Source organism: Triturus cristatus, chromosome 8 (genome assembly GCF_964204655.1).
Source record: "Triturus cristatus chromosome 8, aTriCri1.1, whole genome shotgun sequence".
Lineage (NCBI taxonomy): Eukaryota > Metazoa > Chordata > Amphibia > Caudata > Salamandridae > Triturus > Triturus cristatus.
This window is the reverse complement of record NC_140591.1, coordinates 276,586,831-276,612,581: the sequence shown is the minus strand read 5'-3', so window position 1 is coordinate 276,612,581 and position 25,751 is coordinate 276,586,831. Positions and strand designations below refer to the sequence as shown.

Here is a 25,751-nt window from a genome sequence, read left to right as displayed (position 1 = left end):
CCTCTCTGGGCTGCTTCATGAATATGCTTGGTATTCTGGATAGTTAGTTTGAGCGTGCTCATACATTTGTGTTGTGGCGTGGGCTGGTGCAGGTGCATGGACAGGCGGTGGCGGCGGTGGAAACGTATCTGATGTCTGATGTGTGTTATTTTCCTTGGGAGGATAAGGACGTGGCTTTGTTTTACCTATAGCTATATTGTGTTTCAGGACTGCACATTCATTTACGAAGTGGCCTGGCTTCTTGCAATAATTACAGGTCCCACTAGTTTGTTTCGTGCTATTCTTGTTCGTGTTTGTGTTTGCCGGTGTCGATTGGGCCACCAGCATCTTCATCTTTGTGTCTTTCATGCGTCTCTTTTCCTGGTCGTGTTCTTCTCTAATTCTGTTCTGGTGATATTGTAACATCTGTAACATTTGGGAAGGGCTGTTTGCTTGCCAAGTACTCTCAACCTTCAGTACCCTATACTTTACCTCTGGTAGGGAATTTTCTACTAGTTTGCTCACGAAAAGATGGGGATATGAATCGCTACCGGGCTTAAGGCCACTATTGATAGTAAAACATTTCTCAAACCTAGAGTAAAAATCGCTAGTGTCCTTGTCTGGTTTCTGTTTACAGGCTGAAATAGCAGCCCAGTCTTCCTTCTTAGTAACTAATAATCTAGGCAAAACTTGTACAAGGAGTTCAGGTAAGTCTTTAGCTCGGGGACCCAGACCAACCCCCGGGCCTCTTTCTTCTTCCTCTGTTTCCAACAGATCCCAGCTGATCTTTTTCTCTCCCACCTCCCAGTCCTTTCCTTTAAGCTTCTCGTAAATACCAGCAGGCAATAGTACTTTTAATAACTTTAGAATGTCAGCATATGTATATTCCCCTAAGCGGAGAATGTCTTTTAGTTCTCTGTGAAAACCCCCCGGGTCTTTATCATGGGAGGGCAACATTTTTTTCATTTCCAGTATCTCTAATTTTGACAAGGGGGTGTAGACATACACCCGTTGCAGCACATTGCTTGCATCCTTTACAGGATGAACCTCTCGTAGGGGGTTCAGCTTGTCGTATAACTGTCCCTTACCCTGTGGTGGAGCGGGAAGCAGGCACCTAGTCACATATACTATATATTTGTGTCGCTGATCCAGGATGACATTAATCAATTCAGTACCCATGTTCATCCACCTGTCTAGTATTATGTCGTCCAGCAACTTATACAATAGACCAGGACCAGAATATTGACTCTCATACAACGTGATCAAATGTTGGACCATGTAAACACCAGCTATGCGCTGTTCGTTTGGTGGGAGGCTCAAGAACGTCTGTGCTACGATATCATTATTATATATATCATATTGGGATACCCACAGGGTGGCTGACCGTGCGAATTCATTTTCGGTCGGGGTGAGGGGCTGATCGTTACCTAACCATTTATTCACCGCTTTTTCGGTGATTTGGAACAAACTTTGAAGGGAATATCTTTCTTTTATAGCCGTTCCCTGTTTACGGTGATTGAGGCCCTTGGGCCTTTCGAATCGCCGGGCATGGCCCACATATTGTATTCTGTCTTGGTCCCCCGCTTCATCATCAGATGATAACTCAGCCTTTTCGTTCGGTCCTGCTTTATGTGACGCTATTATCGCCTTTCGGATTTTGGTCAACATGTTGTCTGTCTGTCCTGATTTATCATGCTGACCGGCATCTATGCGATCACTCCAACCAATATAACAACGGTCTACGTCCCCGTCACCTTCGTCTTTTTCCCTGATCAGACAGTTAATTAGGAAGCGAAGGATATAGTTCTTAATAATTACTTTTCTATTTTGTATAGCTTCTGCTATGCACTCAGGACCTTCCCCTGTTCTTATGAATGTGTACATTTTCTTTAGATGTTTATCCATATCTGGTAATTTTTCCAAATCTGCGACTGCTCGTCTAAGCCGTAGTGAAAACACGAGCATTCTGCCCTTTCCTGGATCTGGATCATATATACATTCGGAGATGTCTACTTTTACTGTCGGCCCCCCTCCTGATGTTGTCCCGGATCCTCCCTCCCCGCCGTCCTCGAGCTCCTGGAGCTGGGCTTGCGTTGGGGTTGCAGGGAAAGATCCGTCCACGTATGCTGGTGGGGATTCCTTTAGGTAGGTGTTAATAAACTTTTCGGATGCGGTTTGTTTTATTTTTCGGGGTACTTGCGGTGGCACTCTAATGGGTCTTGCTACTGGGGCCACTCTTGCTAGTTCCTCTGAAAGGACGGGATAAATACCAGCAACGACAGTATTTTTTTTTCTTTCAGTCTGCTCTCTTTTTACCCGTTCCCCTTCCTCCTGTAATTTTTTTTCTTTGGCTTTTTCAGACTCCTGTCTACTTCTCTCTGCTTTGTGGAACTCTTTCTCTGTTCTTCTATGTGACTCCTTGCGCCAAAAACTCAATGGCATCCTTCTGAGCAGGTCTAGATTTTCTCTTCCATATCTCTTCCTCTACCTTCATAATGCATTCCGCATCCCACGTTCCCGTGATAGGCCATCTATACTGTGTCTCTAAATCCTTCGTGTAATCCACCCATAGCTCTAAAAACAACACGGCATCTAAACCATGCTTACAGTACATGAAATGTCCAGGTGTGTCTCTAGGCGGAATGTTAACTGGTTCCTCTAGTACACCTTTTCTGGTACATATCTTACGCAGTTTCGAAAACAACGGCATGTTGGGATTTAACCGAAAACAAAAATCACAATGACCAAAAAAACAAAAAAATCACAATGAAACAAACTTACATAAAAACCTGACACATTCAAACCTAACTGAACCTGACTAAGACAATAACATTCATACAGTTAAATCGGTGCACCTGAATACTTGGATTACTTTAATTCTTTAATACTTGATGCATGCTCTCGAATACTAGAAAACATACCGGTCTCACAAGTGAGACACGTCTTTACCGTGTTCATTAAATGAACCCGTCTTTAATGCAACCCCCATGAAAAACTCACCGGGAAGCAGAACTTGAAGGCCTCGGACACTTGACGCTGCGCAGGGAATGGCGTATCCTAGGTGGATCTCTAGAAACCTCGGACACAGCTCTCTCGCAGGGTGGGCTCTGGGTCGGGACGATCCGCAATCCTCACCGCCTCGTATGGATGCCTGGTCGCAGTCCGTCTCCTTCGTTGGCCTGAGGGAGTTGGCGGGAAAAACCCGCGACGTGTACACTTGAAGTCCGTCACGGCTGTAGAAAGGGGCAAAACTGGAACTTCATCTCCGGCGCGTGGGGAAGGAGATTTGTCCCTGTTCGGGCGCCATTAATGTCGTAAATAAAGTATTACGCACTCATAATTTCTATATGTATCAATATGATCATGCATAAAGCAAGAGGCTGAGTCTGTGGTATCAGGTTCAGAAGGGCTTTATTCCAATAACTCGAGTTATAGGGAGAATTGTTCCATCACCACAAGGGATCAGGAAGGGTTTTCTGATCAGAATTCTCAAACTTTATTCACAGAGTACAGTATATATACATTTCAATAATATACGTAAGCAGGAGTGCTTCAGGCGGAGCAAGAGAGAATGAGATAAGAGCATGTGGGTGTGTAGGTAGGCGTGAAGGTGGGCGTCCATGTGGGCGTCCACTTGATGATAATAGGTGAATGTCATAGGTGGGTGGATGCCTGGAGGGGGTTGCGTGATCAGCTGGAATTTTACTGGAACTTTGCCTTACTTGTGCTCAACTCGAGCATGACGTGTAACTAACGTGGGGAAGGGTTGCTGTGCAACCGGGGAGTCTGGAAGTGAGGCCTTCAGTGTCAGGACGACCAGCACATCTTGTATTATCTGATATCTAAAGTCTGGAGCAGGGACTGATTTGTGACATAGGTTGCCCATCACCAAGAGCCAATGTGGCATCTATTTCTTCATTTACTGCGTAGGCCTTACATGGGGGCTATGGGCTTTTCACTGACGTGAGCTTTGCAATCACACGAAAAGAGACAGAAAGGCTAGGCTCTCTCCTTTGCAGACGGGTCGTGTTTATTCCTCCTTCTCCAGGCAGGAATGTGGTTCAGTAGGAGTAAGCAGATAACCGTGCTCAATACTGTCTCGGCACCTCGGACAGGGCCCCTTTGGCTGAGGCCCAAGTGTGCAAGGCCAAGGATACGCAGCTGCAGCTCTCAGAGCGTCTGAGGCCTGAAACCTCTTTTCGGCTCTGACTGAGCCACAAACATGGGTTTTCATGAAAATGCAGGAAAACATGATGCAAAACGTGTAGGCCTCAGTGCAGATTTGTCGTTTCTCTCATGGGAGACTGAATGATGGCAGGCCACGTTATAGCATAAGCATCATGATAGACAGGCCATGGAGGGGAAATGCATGGGTTACATGCATGTGTACATAAAGCGTTGAGGGGCGCATAGGGGACATATAGGTCTCACAATTTTTATTTCTTCAATGTGGAGGTGAGTTTCGGTCCGAGACCGAAGACACCTGACCTACACTTCACCCAGATGGCCATCCCTAACCCAGAAGGGGTGCATTCGTTAACATGTCACATCTCGCTGGCGAGAGGAATGGGTTCTACCACTGATTCAATCGTGGTCCAGCTTTCACCACTGCAGGTCTTTTGAAGTTTCCTCCGAAATCTGAATACGATCTGACATATTTCCCTGGTGCTTTGCCCACTGAGACTTGAGGTGCATGAGCCACCTGGTAGGTTTGGCCAGCAGGATGCAGGAGGCCGACAATGCCAGAAGCCTCAGAACAAAACGCACTGAGATCTAGGACAGAGGCTGAAACATGGAATCATAGCCAGAATGTCCTAGACTCTCGGATCTAGGGGAAAGGCATGAAATTGTAACAAATTCAGACCAACTCCGATGAACGGGAGTGTATCTAAAGGAGTTAGGTATGACTTTGGCATGTTGATAGTGAACCCTAAAGATGTTAGGAGATTTGACATTGTATGGAGGTGGTAGACTGCCTGGGAGTGATTGTCCCATCAGCAGTCAGTCTTCAAGGTAGGGGAAGACTGCTACAGTTCTGAAGGTGTGTCTGGGCAAGAGTTCTGGTCTTATATTTCAGGGGAAAAGATTTCCAAATCAGTACAATTTGATCCGATGGAGTGAGTCATTTATTTGTACTTTATTCATAAGAATGAACGTAGAGAAAGAGATGGCACAGCCAACACGTGTTTTGCCCCCTACATGGCCATACGGCCTGGGGCTTCCTCAGGGCGGGTAAATTCGTATTAACTTCTCGACGATGTTTAGGGTAAAGATACCATATGGATTCTTAAGTCTCGGCTAATGCCTTGTACGGTGGATTTCTTCGGCTTCACATCGTCGAATAAAGTACAAATAAATGACTCACTCCATCGGATCAAATTGTACTGATTTGGAAATCTTTTCCCCTGAAATATAAGACCAAAACTCTTGCCCAGACACACCTTCAGAACTTTACCTTAAATTAGGGGGATAGGGGCCTTCCCCCTGTTACGGGCAAGAACCAGCACAAGAAGGATTTATGCTTATTTTACGGTTAGTAAGGGATTGGGACCTTTTTCCCCTCATTTCTTGAAATCAGGGGAAGACTGGTACCCCTGACCTACGAATGTGTGCTGCGATCATCGCCATCCTTTTAAGAACACCCAAGAAGCACTGGTGAGGTCTACAGGGAGGACTCCAAACTGAAAATGCTCCTGGTCCCCGTGAAATGCAGGTAGTGCCTGAGGGCCTGCAGGATGGGGATATGAAAACAAGTGTCTTGCAGGTCCTACGTCACCATCCAGTTTTCTGGTCTAAAGCAGACACGACATGGATTAGCGTTGGCATCTTCAATTTGTCCTTCCACAGGAAAGCTTTGAGAAGGCAGAGATCTAAAACAGGGGAAAGGCCTCCACCCTTCGTCCACACACAGAAGGGGCTGGAGTGACAGCCAGTTTCTACTTGCAAGGCCAAAATACTTTCTATGGCCCCTTTCACACTTTCTGCTGCAAGACAGAGGTCAGCTGACCTGATGGTGTTGGAAGGTGGGAGGGCGTAGAAAGAAATGGAAGGGACCCACTTGTATGAAGTGATAAACTGCCACCTTTGAAGGAAATATCAGATCCCGCCTGACAAAGTGGCCGTGTGCTGGCAGAGACAAACTAAAGCAGTTTTGCGACTGCCAATGGAGAAGGGGTGGGGGCTGAGCTTAACGTTTTCCCTGAAGTCTTGGGCAATCTCATTGAGAACTGCGACCTTGGCCACAAAAGGCTAAAAGGCCTGCTGGGCTGGTGGACGGGTCTGCTGTGAACAAAACTGAAAACCATGTCAGATTATTTTACACTTGTCACTGCCAGGTTTCTCTACTTTCACGTTATGCCTCAGTTTAAAGCAGAACATAATAATACATAAACATCTAAATGCATTGCTTGTCATCTGGTCCAACTGTTTCTTTTGGGGCAACATGTTTTCTCTGTATGAACGCATCTGGCCAACTTGCTACTACACTGTGATCACATGTTCTCTGTTTCCGGTTTTCATTAACTTCCAGGTTGCACTTCTCATGCTAACGGCAAATAGATGGCGTTCGGGACTTCGCACATCACTACCCCATAAAACACTGCAGTGTTGCTCTAAAATTTCAGAACATAGTCTGATGCTTGGAGGAATATTCATGAGGAGGAGAATCTGCGGTTAGAAGTAGTCAAACATTTCAGTTTTACAACCATGGCATCTGTAACATTTGGCCCAGATGGCATGCCTAATCAAATGATCATTATGCTCACAATAATATACACAGTGGAGAAAACAGGAGTAGGAGTACGTTTTTCCCCATTCACATTATATTTTAAAGAGCATTTATGTGGCTTAGGATATGTTAAAGGAACCCATGCCCATATTAAAAGACACCAGTGCAAGGTTGGACTTGGTGGAAAAGAGGGTGGTATCCTGAGAGCTTACAGTCTGAGAGTAAATCTGAATCTGGTCAGTTCCATTTGTGAGAAATGTAGTCCTATATTTCCGTGCTTTTGAGAGTCTGTTGTAAGGCTGCACCACTGCCTGTATCATGCTTTGGTTATTTATTTTAGGGTTTTTCACAGCTTTTGGTGACTGAGCACTTTACAAATCAAGCAAATACATATTGTAAGCATTTGTGAGACAAAAAGTTTAACAGTGCAAAACAGCTGTGAGATATATGTAACTTGAAGGTTAAAACACTGCAACACCATTAACAAAATAATTCTTCACCAAGAGCAAAAGAAATGGAGAGCATTCCAGCCACGTAGCAGAACGATGTTCAGGTCAAAAAGTAGGTTTAGCTCATCCCTTGAATGTGCAAAAGCACGAATGGTGCAGACAGAGGGTAGAATAGAGATCTTCATTTTAACTGTGCAGATATAATGGTCTAGGACTCTGTACCTTTTTTATTTTGATGACGAGTGATTATGCAGCCAGTATGGCATTGCAGTGGTGAATAGCCAAGAATGTTCCTAGAGCGGCAGAGTAACCTTGCAACACTTTGTAGAACCACATTGCAGCTGCTATAGAAAAGTGCACCTTCAGGAACACAGTTGCTAATCACTACTGTGAGAGATTTCATATGAGTCATTCAACTTGACACAAGGAGATTTTTCAACTATGGCAAAGGTGACTTTGACTGGATCCCTGGTGGGAGAAACTGAATGAGTCAGTGATTGGGCTCCGAATTTCTATTTGAGCTCTGCCCAGTAAGGGCTGAAGAAGTCTACATCCAATCTTAGTTTTCCCTGAACAAAGGCCATTGTTTTGAACTACTTTATGTGTGTGGTCACTGGCACAGCTTTGCCCACTTCCAGGATGACTTTCTACACAGTGGCTCCCTTTTCCTTCTATGTGTGCCACAGTTTAGTTCTTACAGTTATTAATGATTACCCCATCCTCGACAATCTATGGCCCACAAGAGAGTGCGCATAAGGAAGCGGCGTGCAACGCTGGAGATCGATGACCAGCCTGGTCCGGGGACTACCTACACGGGCGGCCCCTCCGGTCTGGGCCCCCGGGCGCCAACCTTCGACACTAGCTCCCCCTGGCAGTGTGAGACATGGTGTGGGGGTCGCGGCTGCGCTTACTCGGCCTTGCAGACGGTGGCTGCTGCGGCAGAGTTCTACACAAGAACAATCTACTTGCGGGAGCTCTGGCCTCTCCATTCCACACACCTTGTTGAGAACGATCACATAAGATGAGGCGAACGGATCCCCAACAGCGCCAATTGAGCTTCGAGGCCACAAAGAATTCCAGGCGTGAGGAGACTGAAAGCCCCTCTAAGGCCGAGGACCCACCATTGGAGGATACTGCAGTCATTACCTGGGAAAGGATCTGCTGGCAGAAGTCCAACTGAGGGACCCTATGAGTTTTTGAGGACACAGGGACCCAGAAGCTGTCCATAATAACTGCAATAATTACTCCCTAAAGGCAACAATCTGCTACAAAGTCAAAAATGGCCTTGGACATTCAAGGCGCATTGACATCGGGTCCGAGTGGGTTGATGCCACCAGAATTGGATTCTTTGTGTGTGGTCTTCTCCCTGATGTGGAAATGACATAAAAGGGTGTGGAAATGACATAAAAGGGTTTCAAGCCCGACATGGCTGTCATATACTTTCACTGAGACTCATCTTTTTATTTTGCCTTGGACTCACTCAAAGACAACTATCAGTATCAGCTGCACGAACAGGCTTGAGACCTCAAACAGGACCAGCTCCGCTTCCTATGCTCAGCAAATTATCGCTTGGCTTTGAGCTTCTTGGTCACATTCGGATGAATCAGAGAGCATGTGTTGCAGGCCTTTGAGTATTGTATAGATCCAAGACATCAAGAGGCAGACTTTGTGAAACTGACATCTGCTTCATACAATGCATAGCAGGACCTAAACCCTGTAGCTTTAGGGAGAAACATCCCTGTTCACAGTCAAGAAAAACATGTTTGTGAAATCGTTAAAAACATAGAAAAAGGTGGTAGCAGAGCTCCAGAACCATGTGGAGATGTGAACTACACAGATGGAGGGCCTCTTGGCTCAGTTAAGTCAGAAGATGTGCCACAGAGTCGGAGGATGGCTGTGTGGAACTTTTCGACCTGGCGCAGCGTGATGGAAGGCACCAGTTATAGGTTTTCATTGTCATTAAGGGAGGGAGATCAAAGCTGACCTTGGAAGTTGCTGCAGACTAATGTACAGACAGAGGCTTACCTGGGAAATGCACTGAGCACAGTGGATTTAACAAATGTAAAAACACAAAGTCATAAGCTAAAGACCAGTGATATAGCAATAGCGAAGTGTGTAAATGAAATTTAATTCAGGGAACTGGAGGCATTTCCTGCAAACCAAAAAACAAGGGACATATAATGCCAAAAAACAACTAAGGATCTAATTGAAGAAATAGTATTGTTTTACAAATATACTTCAAATTATCACTGCTTCTGGTATATGAAAAAGATCTCAACCACAGTAGATGGCTTACATGAGCAAAAGAGGATGATGCTGGGATGAGTGAAATGGCAACGAAGAGAGGAAGTAGTGAGCCAGAAGAAGGAGTTAACCAGTTAACCATCAGAAAAGCAAGCAAACCATAGGAAGTTATGTCAGAGCAAATCAGAATAATTGCTAGCGACTGCTGCGCGCCAGGAACCCTCTACTCCTACGGGGCGACGCATGTCAGCATACACATTGGTGATGGAAACCGGGTGATGTTTCTCCCCACACCTTATCTCTTACATTGATAGACCAACCGGACAATGCTCTCACTGAGTTTTTGTTGTTGTTTTCTTTTGGCTTATGAGGAACACCTGCCGTCCACATATCCATGGAAAGCTCGTCCTAAAGGAGACAGCGTGCAACGACCATTGGACTAAAATACGGTAGTACAGTTGTCATTCCGTGCAATAAACCATCTAAACCCACCTCTGCTCTCCGTGTTGCTTTTCCCAGGCACACATGCTTGTCAAGCCTAAGTCAGCACTTCCTCTCCAGGGCAATAGAAGCCTTACTGTTACTGAGACTGAGGGCATTTGAGATTTCTTCCAAGGATGAGGGGAACTTCAAGGGGTTCAATGTTATTTTGCACTTCAGCCCAATCACTTGAATTATCTCACTATGTATGGACAGAGATTTGAGCAACATTCCATATGCTGACTTTATGGCCTAGCTGACTTCATGCTACCCATAAAATACAACAAGTTCCAGCAATAGGTGGAACACTATTCCTACAAATTGCCAATGACATGTAATCAGCCATATGATTACTAAATCATATTCTAAATCATAATATGCCTGCCTTACTTTTACCAGAAATAATACTGTTTGTATGTGTATGAAAGCAAGCATCATGAACAAAAAAAATCTTGCTTTCTAATCTGCTGACCTTACTCTGCGAGCTCCATTAGAATAGTTCCTGATCACAACTCTCATCAACCACATGACAAGATTAAATATGAATCCACCTGGAAGTAACTCCTTCTCTATTCGTTACCCATCTAACCTCTCTAAAAATAAAACCAGAAATTTTAAACACACCCTGCTCAGAAAGAACCCATATATTCTATTCTTAGACCCTTCCTTCAACATAAGAAAAGGCACCATTATTAACGATCTTATATTTTTCACTCGAAAAATGGCGTACTAACTTCACTAATCAGCTATATATCAAGGAAAAGAAAAAAATTTCATATGGTTCCAAGATTCTAACCACACCCTCACATAATTTGAGAGCAACTCTGATTATACCTCCTACAAAAATGGCACAGTTCTTATCCAAGGAGCAAATAAGGACATCGAGCTATTCGATTACTATTTTGCCACACTAAAAGACCTTGTATACAACAAATCACATCCTGCACACCGCAATCTGACCCTCAATCCAATCATCACCTCGACACAATAGAATGTACAATCTCTCAGGAGCTGCAACAACCTACGCGTTCGACCAGAATCCCTGGAAATCGGGATAGCAATTCCCTTCTCTTAGCTCCCAAATCACCCCTCATCTCCATTACCACCACGGCTCCCAGTCCCATCTCAAGGACCTTCTCTACCACCCTCAATCCATCATGGGATTACACAATGACAGGCACCAGTAACAAAAGGGAAAAAACTATACTCCCAGCTCTACCTCTCGTTCCACTGAAAACTACTAATTCATCCACTCAAAACGCGGTCATTTCAGTAACATCTAACACTGCCCAGAACAACAAAAGTTTAAAAACATAAACGCGAATTGAGTCCTAAGTCATTCCCCTCAAAAATCCAAAACTTCAGATGGAACTTCTACCAGACCCTCTCACGCGGATGTCGAAAAATCTAGCATTCCTACCTACAGACCTCCCGGCAATATGTTGCAACCACTCCCTTCGTCCTTAGTAGAATTAGAAACTCTCAGAACCCAAACTGATAGTATCTATCTAAACTTGCAAAACACCATTTCAGAAATTAAGAACTTTTTACTCATCTCAGAAAATGATCTCCCTAAAATCAACCATTTTCAATACTCTACTCTCTCAAACCCAACAACCCAAATACTATTCCCCTGCCTCTATCCTATCGCCATCTCTGTACCTATAAACAACATCGATACCTGACAGACTTGGAAACGCAGTCCCTGATACTATCCTATGAATCACCCTTTCATCTCCCAACATGATATTTGAACATACAATTAGCTCACTCCCAATCAATGCAAACAGAACAACTCAAACAACAGAAAAGTTAACTCTAATGACCCAAAAAAGTAACACAACCCTGAAACACATGAAACTAACAAGGAACTAATCGAAACCAATATCCTGCCTTCTACTCAACTGCCGCTCAGCAATGAAACACGCTGCTGACATCGCGGACCTCATTTTGATCCAAAAAGTTAATTTAACCATCCTGACGGAATTGTGGCTTATGGAATCTTCTTCCCCTTGCTTAGATCTTCTGGTGCATCCCGACTACAACATTGTTAGGCTAGACAGACCACACAGAATGGGCGGAAGCATTGCCTGTATCCATCGAGCTGACATCTCTATTACTATAATTCGCTCCGTCGCCCTTAAATCTTGTTAATACCTTGGGATCTCCTTAAAATCCACAGATAACCAGATCTGCAAACTACACATATTTTACCAACCCCCCAGGCAAGAAAGCCCTATTCATTGACCAACTAATAGAAATCATTACAACAAACTCTGCCTCATATTCCAATGATATTTTCCTAGGGGATTTCAATCTTCATTGGGAAGACCCCTATGATCCTTAGGTCAATGCTATCAAAGATTTCTTTACAGACCAATCCCTAGTCTAAGCCTGCACCTGTCCTACCCACAATAAAGGAGCAACACTAGACTGGATCATCTCCAAAGAAAAAATAATTCATACAATCCAAATCGACCCCTGCGATTAGTAAGACCATCATATCACATAACCTTCCAAATACCCCATACAAGAAAATAACCGACCACACAATCCACCAAACCTAAACAATGGGTTAGTGACACAAAAAAACAAAAGTTGGAATTACTAACATCACAATACAAGAAAGAACTTCTCCCTCCCACCAATATGGAGAACGTCAACGAGCTCACAGAACACTACAATTCCCAATGACAAAAATGATTGACGATCTAGCCCGCCAAAACTCAAAAGGATACCGGACAAGGTCAAAACCCTTGGTTCAATGGTTCTCTCAATGAAGAAAGGTGCAAACTGAGACTAACTCAATGGCAATATAGACAACATCCTTCATCCCCTCACTTAAGACTGCTAAGAAAGTCCGGAATCTCCTACAACAAAAGTATCCTAAAATCTAAAAAAGACTTCTTCAGGTCAGAACTAGACAATGCCAAATACAGACCGAAGAAATTATTCGAAATACTAAAACAGCAATCAAACAAACTGGCCAAATCCGCACCCCTGACATTGAAATCTCATCTAAGCAGCGAAGAATTCTCCACCTTCTTTACTGCTAAAGCCACCTCTCTGGAGAAGGAACTCAAGAGTACGGCTGATAACCCCACTTCCCCTAAAAATTCCCCAATCACTCATCCAACTCAACTTACTCTGTCAGGATCCAAAAATAAAGCCCACTGGTCCTCCTTCAAACTTTATGACCATAGAGATATCACCAAAATCCTATCGTCTATAAAACCTAACAACCGCTACAACGACCCCCTCCTGTCGAGTTGTCTGACAGCTATCAACCATATTATCATCCCCATTTGGACCAGGATAATCAATGCATCGCTCTCTCAAGGATCCATCCCGGACTGCCTAAAAAACGTCCGTATCATCCCCATCCTAAAAAAAACTACAGAGAACCCTGCCGACCCAAACAATTTCCGACCGATAAGCAACATTCCCATGTTAGCCAAAGTAATAGACAAATGTGTTCAACAACAGCTTAACAAACACATTACAGAATTCAAGCTGCTTGACACCTGCCAATCAGGCTTCAGACCTGAGCACAGCACCGAAACAGCTATCCTACATATTGTGGATGACACCCTACTAGCATTAGACCGTAATGAACCATGTCTGCTTATACTACTTGACCTCTCATCTGCTTTTGACACTGTTAACCATGGCAAAATTCTCGAGAGACTTGAAAACAGGATGGGTTAATCGGGAACGGTACTAAAATGGTTTAAATCCTTCTTAGGCATCAGAACTCAAAGATTCCTGATGAATTGAAATCTATCCACACCATCCCCTAACCTCCTAGGAGTACCACAAGGCTCAACACTATCCCCATCATTATTTAATCTCTATATCGTACCTTTAAATGTAATACTACAGCAGGCTAACCTCTCCTTCCACATGTTTGTGGACGACACTCAGATTTATATCAAGATCCCTTCCCTGGAAGAAATTAAGACGATGAACCAAGCACTAAAAAAGACCGTCAACTGGCTAACAATCACCTTAAACTAAACTCTCAAAAAAACAAATTCCTTCTAATCCCCCCCACAAAAAAGTCCTCAGCTAAGAAAGATTGGACTAAGCTAATCACTGCACTAAACTGTACTCCAACCCTGGTGGACTCCACCAAGTCACTAGGAATCACTCTAGACAAAAACCTTAATATGCAATCAAACATCAACCTGATGGCTAAAAATGCCAATTTTCACCTCAGCTATCTTAGAAAAATAAAACCATACGTCGAACCACTAGACCTCAAAATTGCTGTTCAGGCTTTAGTCGTCTCCAGACTTGAATATGGATGTTCCACTCAATCAGGACTACTCAAAATTCCAACAGCCCCGCTTAAAGCCTGTCTTAAGGCAGCCGCAAGACTCTTAACTGGGCTAAAAAAATTTGACCACATCTCCCCTCATCTGAAAGCTCTCAACTGGCTGCCCCATGAAGCAAGAATCCAACTAAAGAGGTCCTAGCACAGAAAATCTCAATCTCTGGAGGAAGCAGACTCTCACGGAGCGTCGGCGCTCTTCTTCTAAAATCTCCACTCTTCCATAAGAAAAGAACACACAACAGAGCCTTCTCCGGAGCTGCACCTAGAATATGAAACTCACTCCCACCAAGAATCAGAAAAATCTCCTCTACTTCTACATTAAAAAAATAAGCTAAGTCCCTCTCTGTAATCTCATCCATTACCAGAGTCTAGTTGAAGTTCCTCACTCTCTCACTAGACGCATTGTGATGGTCCGTACTCACACAGAAACTTCTGCATGAAGACTGCTTCCCCTACTGTCACACTGTGAATACCCAGAACAAGCCCGAATGTATGATAAGCTATATCCTACGCTACTCTTTATTGTATTAATGATTGTACAAATGTTTTTCTCTATTTTATTCCCTCCTTGCCTCTCTTGTCCTTCGAGGTAACTACATTTATAGGTTTCTATTGCAATGTTTAAAACTTCAATGATATATATTTTTGAACCGCTCTAGTACGGTTTAATACGACTTTTCTTTGCATATGTGATGCACTCTGATACCCTTTTCTGGGTCTTGTTCACACTACATAAAACACTAAATAAAATAACATAAATATAAAATAAGATTAAAAAAGGAGCCCTCAACCTAAAGGGCTTATGTAGCTTCTTTTATGAATGCCTAATTTTTCAGCCCTTCACAGCAAGACAAGCAATATTTTTAGTACCTCTGTATATATTTCAAAACAGAGGATATAAAACAGGAATCAGCATACATTTTGTAATTCCTACATCAAAATACATTGCAACAAACTGCATAACGAAAAGATACTTACCTTTTTGATGAGTTGAGTGTTGAGTCCGTTTTCCTTGACTGACTGACAAATAGCAAATAGGGCCTGCTTTTCACAAATTGGACTGCAACACATAATCACGGATACCAACATCAACAAAGTAGCTTTTCTATTGCACTCTTCATCAGGGAAATCCTCCGAAATTGCACCGCCTTGAGACTTCTTAAAAAAAGAGGGAAATTAAACTGTAACAATGTCAACAGAACATTTCACGAAATTCGAAACAGGCTTGCAAATGCACAGGATAAATAAGCAACTTGGTTCAATCTCTTCCCTTGATCCTTTCTAACTAAACAATAAGTACATTAAGACAGTCCTGCTAGATTCAGGTTCTCATCGCTTTAGTAGGACTTTTCATACTTTTATAATGCCAGAATGACCCAAAAGTGGCAGTACTGTTTGCGCCAAGACTTAATCTAGCATTTATCCTTACATCATGGAAAGAGGCATGTTCTATATACATCACACAGCCCCTTCATTTGCAAAGCCCTTTCCAATGGATAATTAAATTTACTCTCAGCTCTGTTTGCACCAGGCACACCTTTATCTCCATTTTGAAATATTGACTTGTCACAGTCACTTCTCTTCTCACACTATAGCCTTATCAATAAACCAGAGCTGGCAGGCCTTGATCTTCTTTCATGTCGAAGTAAATGCTTGCTTATAAATGAATGTATAAGGCAAAGAGTTTTAAATGTGGCTCCTGGGTCAGGCACGATGTACAACTCTAATGGCTATAGATGTAGACTATAAAAACAAATTGCTGTAATGAACTAAGCAGCAGCATTTCAGACTTGTGTCCTTTACTTATCTTTCTTCACCGATGTACCCCATCTACTCCTAGTTCAGATTGCACCTGACATATCTTACTCTGTGGTCTTTTCCTGCAAGAAGTACTTACTGACCCATTGCAGGCCCCATCCAATGCACAGTCATCTTCATCTGACGTAGTGATTCACCCTACTCTTTAACCGTAATCACTATCACCCATGTGTTGACATACTATTCAGGCGGTGGATATTTATGCCAACACACAGCAGTCATTTGCAACCACTTCTTTTTAGCCATTCTGTCAAATCACTTGTGACAATTCTATGTACATTATTATTTTATTCAGTCTCTGCCCTTTGGTCATCACCCTAGCCGTTTCCTTTTGATTTACACTTTTGTGGGGTCATTCTACCAAAACCTTTGTGGTAATTCTTCCTCTTTAGAACCTTGCAGTTATTTCCTCACAGTTCTTCTTGTGTTGGTCGTTCTCTCACACTCTATTGTGATCGGGGTCTTCTGTTCACCACACAGCTGCCTCCTGTAACCTGTTCCAGATCTCTGTACAGGTATCTCCTTGTTAGTTCGCTAAGTTGCACTCCATTAGTGTTATCAGTTTAGAAACCTTACTCAGCTTTCTATACAACCTGAAGTGTCTGTAACTTTAAGAAAAAATTATGTCGCACTCTTAATCATTTTTTAAAAATGTTGCATATATTATTTTAGTAATTATTGATTTAATTTAGTAAATAGGTTTAAATATTTAACAATCCTTGTCTGCCTACATGCACTGTTCACTTTTTTTGGGTGAAAATATGGCTGCATTGGGAGTACAGAATGATGCCTGCCAAACTACTCTGTGCTGCAGCCTGAAATGTGAATGTAAGCAGATGATGGAAAAATTAATATCCAGCCCTCTAAAAGTAATCTATGTGGAAAAAAGCTTGTGCTATATGGTGTACCATCCACTTTACTGCTGGGTAAGGTTCCTCCATGGGCATGTTCCAGCATCTCGGAAGTCAATAACAACGACTTTCGTTGTTCATACTGCTCCTTTTCTTTACAACAATCATTTAAAACCCATCACAACTTTTAATATACAGTCTGACTCCGATTAAACAGACTTCCCCCAGTTGCAATTCACTTCTCATCTGAGACTTCAACTATGGGTGAATAACTAAGCTTATAAAAGGCACAAGGTGTGATTTACCAAATCTCAGAGCTCCATGAGAATACACCTCTAAATGCAAGACAAGTACAAACTAGAGTAAACAATAACTGTCTTTTACCAAAGAATGTGAGATTGTTACAGGTAGGTATGCTTCTGACTAGCCAGGGGAGATTGAGGCCCTAAAGCTGCTCTTGGGATGGACAATGCAGACTCTTTGGCTTGACAGGATCAATTTTGTCTAACCCTTCACGAATATGCTTCATAATTTAATTTAACTTTATCATTAAGTCAAAAAAATCATCCTGCACAAAAGACCAGAGAATTAATCAGCATCCATATAAAGTTTGTCTCATGAATATTCATCTCCCCAGATTTAATTGCCCAAGATCAACACAAACCCCCCCCCCACCCGAACAAGTTACTTACCTTCAGAAATGCTCTTTCTGGTAGAGATACTATCTAACTGTAGATTTTTCACCTTTAGAATACTTCTCCAGGCATCAGACTAGAGCCAGAAAATCTTGATCAACGCCCCAGCACAACAGCGGGTGGTTCCAGCAGCTCTGTGTCAAGGTAGTTCCACATCAGATGTGACATGGGTAGCCCTATATAGGAACCACTCATGCACACTGACCTCAATTTCTTTCTTGACACTTCCATGCCTGCAGACGCAGGGCAATCACGTCGTTATGATCAGTGTGTACATTGCTAAACTGGGATCTTTTTATGAGAAGAGATCAGTTCAAGAAATTGGGGGGTGAAGGGTGGGGTAGGAGGAAGGTGAGAAATCTGCAATTAAGATACAGTCCTTACCAGAAAGCATCTTACTGAAGGTATGCAACTTGTTCTGATAGACTTCTAACCGCAGATTTCTGATCTTTCAAATAGATACCCATGTAAAAACTCCTAGGTGGTGTGCCGTGAACTCACTCAAACCAACATGAAGGACCGAGCAGGCAAAGCGTCCCTCCCAGCCGACCTGATTGTCCAGACAACAGCGCCTCGTGAATGTATGGAAGTACACCCAAGTAGCAGCCTGACAAATGTCCAGAACCTGAACCCTGTGAGCCAATGCCATGGTAACGGCCTTGGCTCTAGTGAAATGAGCCTGCAAACACTCAGGGGGTTGTTTTTTGTCCACTGTGTAACACATCTTAATGCAGAGTACCAACCAGAGCAAGATGGTCCTTTTTTGCACAGCCTTGCCTTTCTTCGCTCCAGTGAACCCGATAAAAAGCGGATTGTCCACTCAATTGGTCTTTGTTACGATAGATATAGAAGCAGAGGTCTCTTTTCGGTTCCAACGAGTGAACCCTCTCTTCGTTAAGACTGGTGAAGCAGAGCAAAGAATGTGGTAAAAGGGATGTTCTGACCAACAGAAATGGAGTCACCACATTTGGAAGGAAGGAAGCTTGAGACTGCCGGACAAGCTTGTCTGGGTAGAACACAGTGTGAGGAAGTGTTAATACTGAAAAAGTTGATGTATGCAATGATATATGTGTGCATAAAAACGAAATCGACTCACTGTTGTAAAAATCACCAGATATGAACGGACCTATGGAAGATTCCTTTCTTGGTCCAATCTCACTGCCACGCATATCTCTACTTATCTTCAATCACTGTGCCTACCATGAGGGTCTGGGATACAGTAGCGACTCAAGGGGTCCTACCATCGTTCCCCTCCCCGCTTACCCCAGTGGTAGAGAACTGAAACTTCACCCTGGGACTGGATTGCTCCATGTTTGGCACGTGGCAAAAGACGCGGTGTAGGTCGTTTGCCCATTTCTTCGCCGAGGAGGCACCCATCCTGTTTGAGACTTTGAAGTGAGGGTATGCAATTCCATAGGGAGAACGATTCCGCTATACTATGATACGGAACTGGTTTATGCAGCCGTCGGTGAGGGGGGGGCTGCGCAGCGGCATCTACGTTTGAGAGGTGGCTACTTGGTAAAGACTCCGACTGGCGTCTTGTTTCCGAGTTGTATGGGATGTTGGGGAATCGGAAGATCGACTCAAAACCCCTGCTCAACTGCAATGGGAACAGGAGTTGGGGTGACAATTGTCTCCTGGGCACTGGCGGGACATCTGTTACCGGGCGCATCATACAGCCTCCAACACTTCTAGTTTAAAAACAGCAACAAAAATCGCAACACTGGTGCACATTTTGTGAGAATGCACCAAACTAACACAGTTCTGGGAAGAGATTTTGTCTGACATCATCAAGCATTTTAATACCCAAATTCACCGATTTCCCTCTTAAGTAGTGCTGAGTCTTCCCAACCCTCTGACCTACCCACTCAAATCCAAAAGGGGCAGACATATTGCTTTGGCATTAGTGGCAGCACACCAATCCATGTTGGCCTTCTGGGGCACAGATAGGGTGCCATCTAGACAGAAGTGGCTGCACCGATTCTGGCATTTATTGGGGCTGGAGAGGCTCTCATCTACACTTATGCAACAAGGGGACACATTCCTTGAGATCTGGCAGCCGTTCATTGCACTCCTCTCCCAGGAATTCACGGAACTGGCCTGCCCTAGGTATCTAAAATTGATACGCCTAACTGAGCCAACAGTGTAACTTCATCCAAGGTCTACCTCCGGGAAGATACAAAGGTCATGACCTATGTTGAGATAGTAGTTTGTATGGGCACCCGGGGTAGTGGGTGGGATGGGGGGTTATTTAAGAGGGGTACTGGGGGCAGTTTATTCAAAAGTTGCCAAGGAGCTGGCTGTGGCAGAATGTTGACACCGCACCTTAAGAACGTATGTTTCATACACTCATTGTTGCAACAATAAAAAAAAATGTAAACATAAAATCACCCAATTTGACCTCTCCATCAACCCTCAGCCAGAAATACATGGTAAAGCAGGCCCTGCAACCTAGGCCTGAGGCAACTAATTGACAGATCACAGATGGGGTGGCACATAACCATCAGAACAAATGGAGGATAACAGGAAAATCACAGAATAATCCCACAGATAGGCAGCGACACCACAATGGTCCGAGAAGACTGACCTCAATAAAGCGCATATTACAGTAGGGGCATGCATTTCTAAAACACCATAAAGTTATATGCCGCATGAAGTAAGGAACACTCAGCCAATCAGGACACAGCACACACAGTGTCACGCCCTCCCAATGCCAGACATCTGGACACGTTAGCCACGGGCACTCATTGTGTCCACGCAAGGTCGAGACCCACCTGCATTTGTTATCAGGTGGGAGTAGTTTATGACTCCGTGACTAGGCCCATATTCCTCTTCCTAAAAAGCATTTATGGATTGTTTTATGATGCTCCAAGAGATGTATAAAATGGCGCTCAAATTGATTGTATTTTGAGACAATCCTCGGACCCGACTCTAATTGTTCTCCGGGCTAAAGTGTTTGATTAAACCAACTGTTCCTGTTTTGCCAAACGCCTATTGTCTTAGTTTTTTAAGGTAAATTCACATTTGAGGGCCTGTAACTTGCTGACCAGTTGCAATGATGAACTGTGGTGGGGTTCAAAAGGCTCACACATTAAATGTGGGGACCAAATTTAAGTTCAATAAGGGCATAACAGAAGGAGGAAATATATGTTGTAACCCTTTGAGGAAATGCAGAACAGGAGACTTAAATAATGATGGCCAGTCCAGCAACAGTAAAAAGCCCAAAAGAGCAGACAGATACCCTTTAACAGTGCCCAAAACAAGGACTTGTTGGGCAAGGGGGAACATAAACAACAAATCATGGGATGGAATGAGTCAATCTATTTAGAAGTGCAACAGGTCACAAACATATCCAAATGGCAAGCGTATATGGTTGAGGGATGCCTACAGGAAGAAGGTGGAAAATACTCTACTGTCACCATTCTCCAAGCGCGGAGGTGGAGGTTGTGCAGGCCCGGATGCAGGACCCTGCTCAGCAGCTGCAACAGGATTTCCTCTCCAAGGGGCAGTCTGATCGGAGGACAGATGCTCATGCCCAGGCGTTCAGGGTACCATACTCTCCATGGCCAATCTGTAGCCACTAAGATGACTTGGACCAGGTCAGTCCTGAACTTCTTCGGTACTCAGGAAGGGCAGGTATTGGCAGAAAGGCATGTAGGAGTCAAATTGACGCGGAACACATCTACGAGAGAGAAACGCCTTGCAAACTCCAAAATGCAAATGTCCTGACATTGAGCATTTTCTGCGCTGGCAAAGATCCAGCCAGGTTTCTCCCCAGTCACAGAAAAGACCCTGAGCAATCTCCATTTGTAACTGCTATTTATGATCCACAAGGCGTCGACGGTTTAGCTTGTGCACTCCGGAGTCCAGGGAGCCCGCAAGGTGGTGAATCACCAGAAAGATTTGACGGTCCAGCTACGTCCAGAGTCACAAGGCTTTCTGGCACATGCTCCACAACCTCACCTGCTCTGCTCTGCAGTACCACATGGCGGTGGTGTTGTCCATGAGCATCTGCACCAGCTTCCCTTTGATGGAGGACAGATAGGTTCTGAAACACCATGAAGACGGTTCTCAGCTCCGGCAGGCTGATTTGGAGCGAGGCTTCTGCCGGAGACCAAATGCCTTTGATCTCCACCTCTCCCAGATGGCCTCTCTAACCCAAAAGTGGTACATCAGTGACCCATGTGAGTTCTAGAAGGAGAAAGGAGAGGGATCTGCTGCTGACTCAACCGTCGTCATTCCGTATAGGTCCTATAAACCTATATAGGGCCTGCACGTTTAGACAACAAACTGTGGGAGTGGTGTCCAGACTGATAGACACCCCCAACGGATATGTTCGCCTGTATACCAGCTAGTTCTCAGTGCCACTATGAACGCCTCTTACCAAGGAGCGAACAGTTTCTGGTAACTATCAAACATGACAACCCTGTCTTCTCAGGGATCGTGGAAACAGTACGGTACTTTTAGCTCACTCACTTATGCTCACTTTGTCTCAAATTAAAAGGTGAGGACGTTTTCAATAGGCATTTATTGAACCAGCATCATTCTAGTGTAAAATATGTGTGCTGCAACAACCATAAGATAGAAACAGATATAAAATGATAAGCACCAACAGAGTAAATGGATGGTAGATTTCTACCTTAGTGCTAAAACAATGAACATATGCAGGCATATAAATACATGACCGTAATAATGCAGACTCCTACGATGCATACACTAACTAGACGTACCTAAATATGCCACGCTATCTTCTTAATGTTTTAATGAGACTCCATGGTGGCACTTACACCCAGGTAAGGTGTGGGAAGAATGGGGAATTATCAGGCCGCTTCCCGGTCAATCAAGGGGTGCGCCAGGGCTGTTTCCTAGCTCCCACCCTTTTTAGCCTTTATATAAATGGACTGGTTGATCACCTTCTGGGAGCAATGAATATAGATGCCCCGAGGCTAGCCACTGGTCGGGTGCCCGCTTTGATGTTCGCGGACAACACTTTGTTGTTGTCCAAGACAACAACGGGCATCCAACGCATTCTTGATGGTTTTGCCGATTTTTGTGTTTCTAGGGGACTAGAGATAAATCTAGATAAAACCAAGTTCATGATTTTCAACCCGCCGACACGCCCGAATCCCGTCCTAGGTGGAACCCCGCTGGAGAGAGTGAAGACCTTTGAATATCTGGGTATCACCTTGGGAGAACACTTGGAATGGGATTCGCAGTTGGCCAAGGCTGCACTCAAGCTAACAAAGGTGGTGGGGGGGATCCAGAAGCTACACAGAGAGTCCGAATTTAAGCCTGCGGCTCCAGTAATTGAAATTTATAATATCCAGGCCAGATCGGCAGCCCTATATGGGGCCGTACTTTGGGGGCACCAAAAATCGCAAAACCTAGCCAAGGTGGAACATGCATTTGTGAGGAATATATTGGGTCTTCCTATAAGTACCCTATTGGTACCATTGCGTATGGACCTAGGGCTACTACCTATTGAGGAAGTTATGCCTTTACGCCCGCTATTATATTGGAAAAAAATTGTAGTCCGTACCTGAGCTCGCTTGCTATAGAAACGAATTTAGGGAAATTTGGGATGCACTGAGAAACAGGAATATCAGGTGGCTGGCCCACATTAAGTTAATTAGCTGCAGGCTAGGCCTATCTGAGCTTTGGGTATCTCCAGAAGTTGCCTGTCCGGAGATATCGAAAGCTGACCTGAGTCGCTGTTATAAGAATAATAATTTAGCATCCCTGCATGCGAGTTCTGATGGGGGCAGATTGACTACTGAGTTCCTCCAGATTAAAGTAGAGTATAAAAGAGAGGAATTCCTAGAGCTAATATTCCCTGCACTAGCACGAAAACTGTATATGCAAATTAGGCGAGGTACTCTCCCGCTTAGAGTGTTTTCTAGCAAGTGGGATAAAACTACGAGCAAGGAGTGCCCTGCCTGTGGTTCTCATTTGGAAAACGAAATTCATGTTTTCTTTTTTTGCCCAGCATATCGGGGCCCACGCAAGCACTGGCTAATTCCAATCTGTAGAAACTTAGGGTTTCGCCAGTGTGCACATGCACTTAGGGTGATAAAAAAGGATACTCACCCCCCCATAATGTTTGCTGTCTCCCACTTTTTGAATGCAATGTGGCACATACGGAGGAAATTGATTACTGAACCCAGTGCTGTACACGAGTTTCTTGCTCTAAATTAATATAACGCTCGATAATGAATTTCAAGTTTAATCCTTGTTTTAATCGACGTATAGTATTGTATGTATATGTAAAGTTGTATATGTAACGTATTTTAAATGCTATTTTCATTCATTAATTTAAATTTTGTATTACATGTTTTTATGAACTTTTATGGTCCTTGGTGGCCAAAATAAAGTTATCGAACGAACGATATGAATGATTATAAGGACCAACAGAGTAAATGGATGGTAGATTTCTACCATAGTGCTAAAACAATGAATATATGCAGGCATATAAATACATGACAGTAATAATGCAGACTCCTACGATGCAGACACTAACTAGACGTACCTAAATGTGCCTAGCATGTACGTATGTGTATAGCCAAGAATCCCCCTAGACTATAAACAACCCTATTACCTTGTATAAGAGAATGAAGGACCCCATCTTGGTCTCGAGATGGACACCACGTGAGGGATGTCAGACCACTGCGTGCTTGGATGTCTGCGTGCAGGAACCTCAACGCCTCGCGTCAATGTCAGCATGGATGTCTTTCTCCTCTGTCTGCCTCAGCAAAGATATGATGCATATATACCCAAAAAATACCCTCAGGGGGTGCTACCTTGCTGTGTCATGTCAGCCGAGGATGACGAAAGGGATGACCCTTATACATAGTTATTATGCGGAAGATGCAGTAGATGGTAGTTGTTGAAAATGGTCCTTTTTGCAGGGTTATCCCCAGACTTTTTGCTTCTTCCTCCTTTGTTTTTCCTGACCCGTGGTTGTTGGCTATAGGACTCTGGACACTTTACCACTGCTGATCAGTGCTAAAGTGCATATCCTCTCTGTATAAATTGTTATTGTGATTGGTTATCCATGATTGGCAGATTTGTTTCATCAATAGGTCCCTAGTAAAGTGCACTGAGTGTGCCAGGGCTGGTGATTCAAATGCTACTAGTGGGCTTGCAGCACTGATTGTGCCACCCACATGAGTGGCCCTAAAATGGTGTCTATGGCCTGCCATCCCAATATGCCTGTTCGCAGTTGCTAACTGCCATGCTGACCTGGCTAGTGTCCCCACTGGCCAGGCCTACCCCTTCCCTTTCTGTACACGTTGGACACCCCTCTGGAAGGCCAAAGGTACCCCCATGGGCAGGGTGCAGTGTATGTGAAAGGTAGAGCTTGTACCAGTGTGGGTGACATGCTCTGATAGTGAAATACTGCCAATTTCGTTTTTCACTATTGAAAGGCCATCTTGCCCATAGGACAGAATGGGGGATGCTGTGTCCGATGTGTACCTGCATATCTCCCCATAGGAGCATGATGGAAAATTGAAGTCTGGTATCCCTGAACTCAGAATTTAATAACCCATCTTTTAGGAAGGATGTTTTTTAAATCCTGTGTTTGAAAACAGCACTTTTAGAAAGTGGTTGTTTTCTTGTCTAACCTTTCTGTGTGCCACTGCCTGTTTGGGAATTGACTGTCTGGTTTGTGAGTGACAGGGGCTGGGGTGGCCCCGGGAGACTGGATGAATCAGCACTAGGCTGAATAGCTCCATCTGCATTTTGAGTGGTGAGAAGGGATAGCTCCTGGGCCGGAAAAGGGCTGTGCCTGCCTTCCACAATGCTGGCTCCACCTCCTGCTGAACGGCTGACGACCCTGCCCCTCTCTCTCAAAGGAAGAAGGTGTCCACTGGCAGGAGACACCCAGCACTGGTTTTGACCGAGCTCAGAGCCCTCCTGCACTAAGGGATCAAAGATATTTTGGGGTATAACAAAAGGACCCCAAACCCCTGAACTTTAGATCATCCTGGAATCAAGAAGGAACCTCTGCCAAGGAGAAAAGCTGGAAGACTGAAGAGGAAGGACTGGCCTGCTGTGTGTTTGTGGGCTCACCTGCAGTTGCTATTCTGCCAAGGAGAGGGAAAGGACTTTGCTGTTGCTGTATCCCCTGCTTGAAGAGATCTCCAAGGGCCTGAGAAGAGCTGGCCTCCTGTT

General features: G+C 44.1%; 1 protein-coding gene across 1 annotated transcript in view; it reads right to left on the bottom strand.

The window, feature by feature from the left end:
• ATM (ATM serine/threonine kinase) overlaps positions 1–25,751 on the bottom strand; it is a 1,586,045-nt gene that overhangs the window by 967,253 nt on the left and 593,041 nt on the right. The window contains exon 24 of the mRNA XM_085621514.1: positions 15,194–15,373. Within this exon, the coding sequence (XP_085477640.1) occupies positions 15,194–15,373 (180 nt within the window). The remainder of the gene's footprint in view (positions 1–15,193; positions 15,374–25,751) is intronic.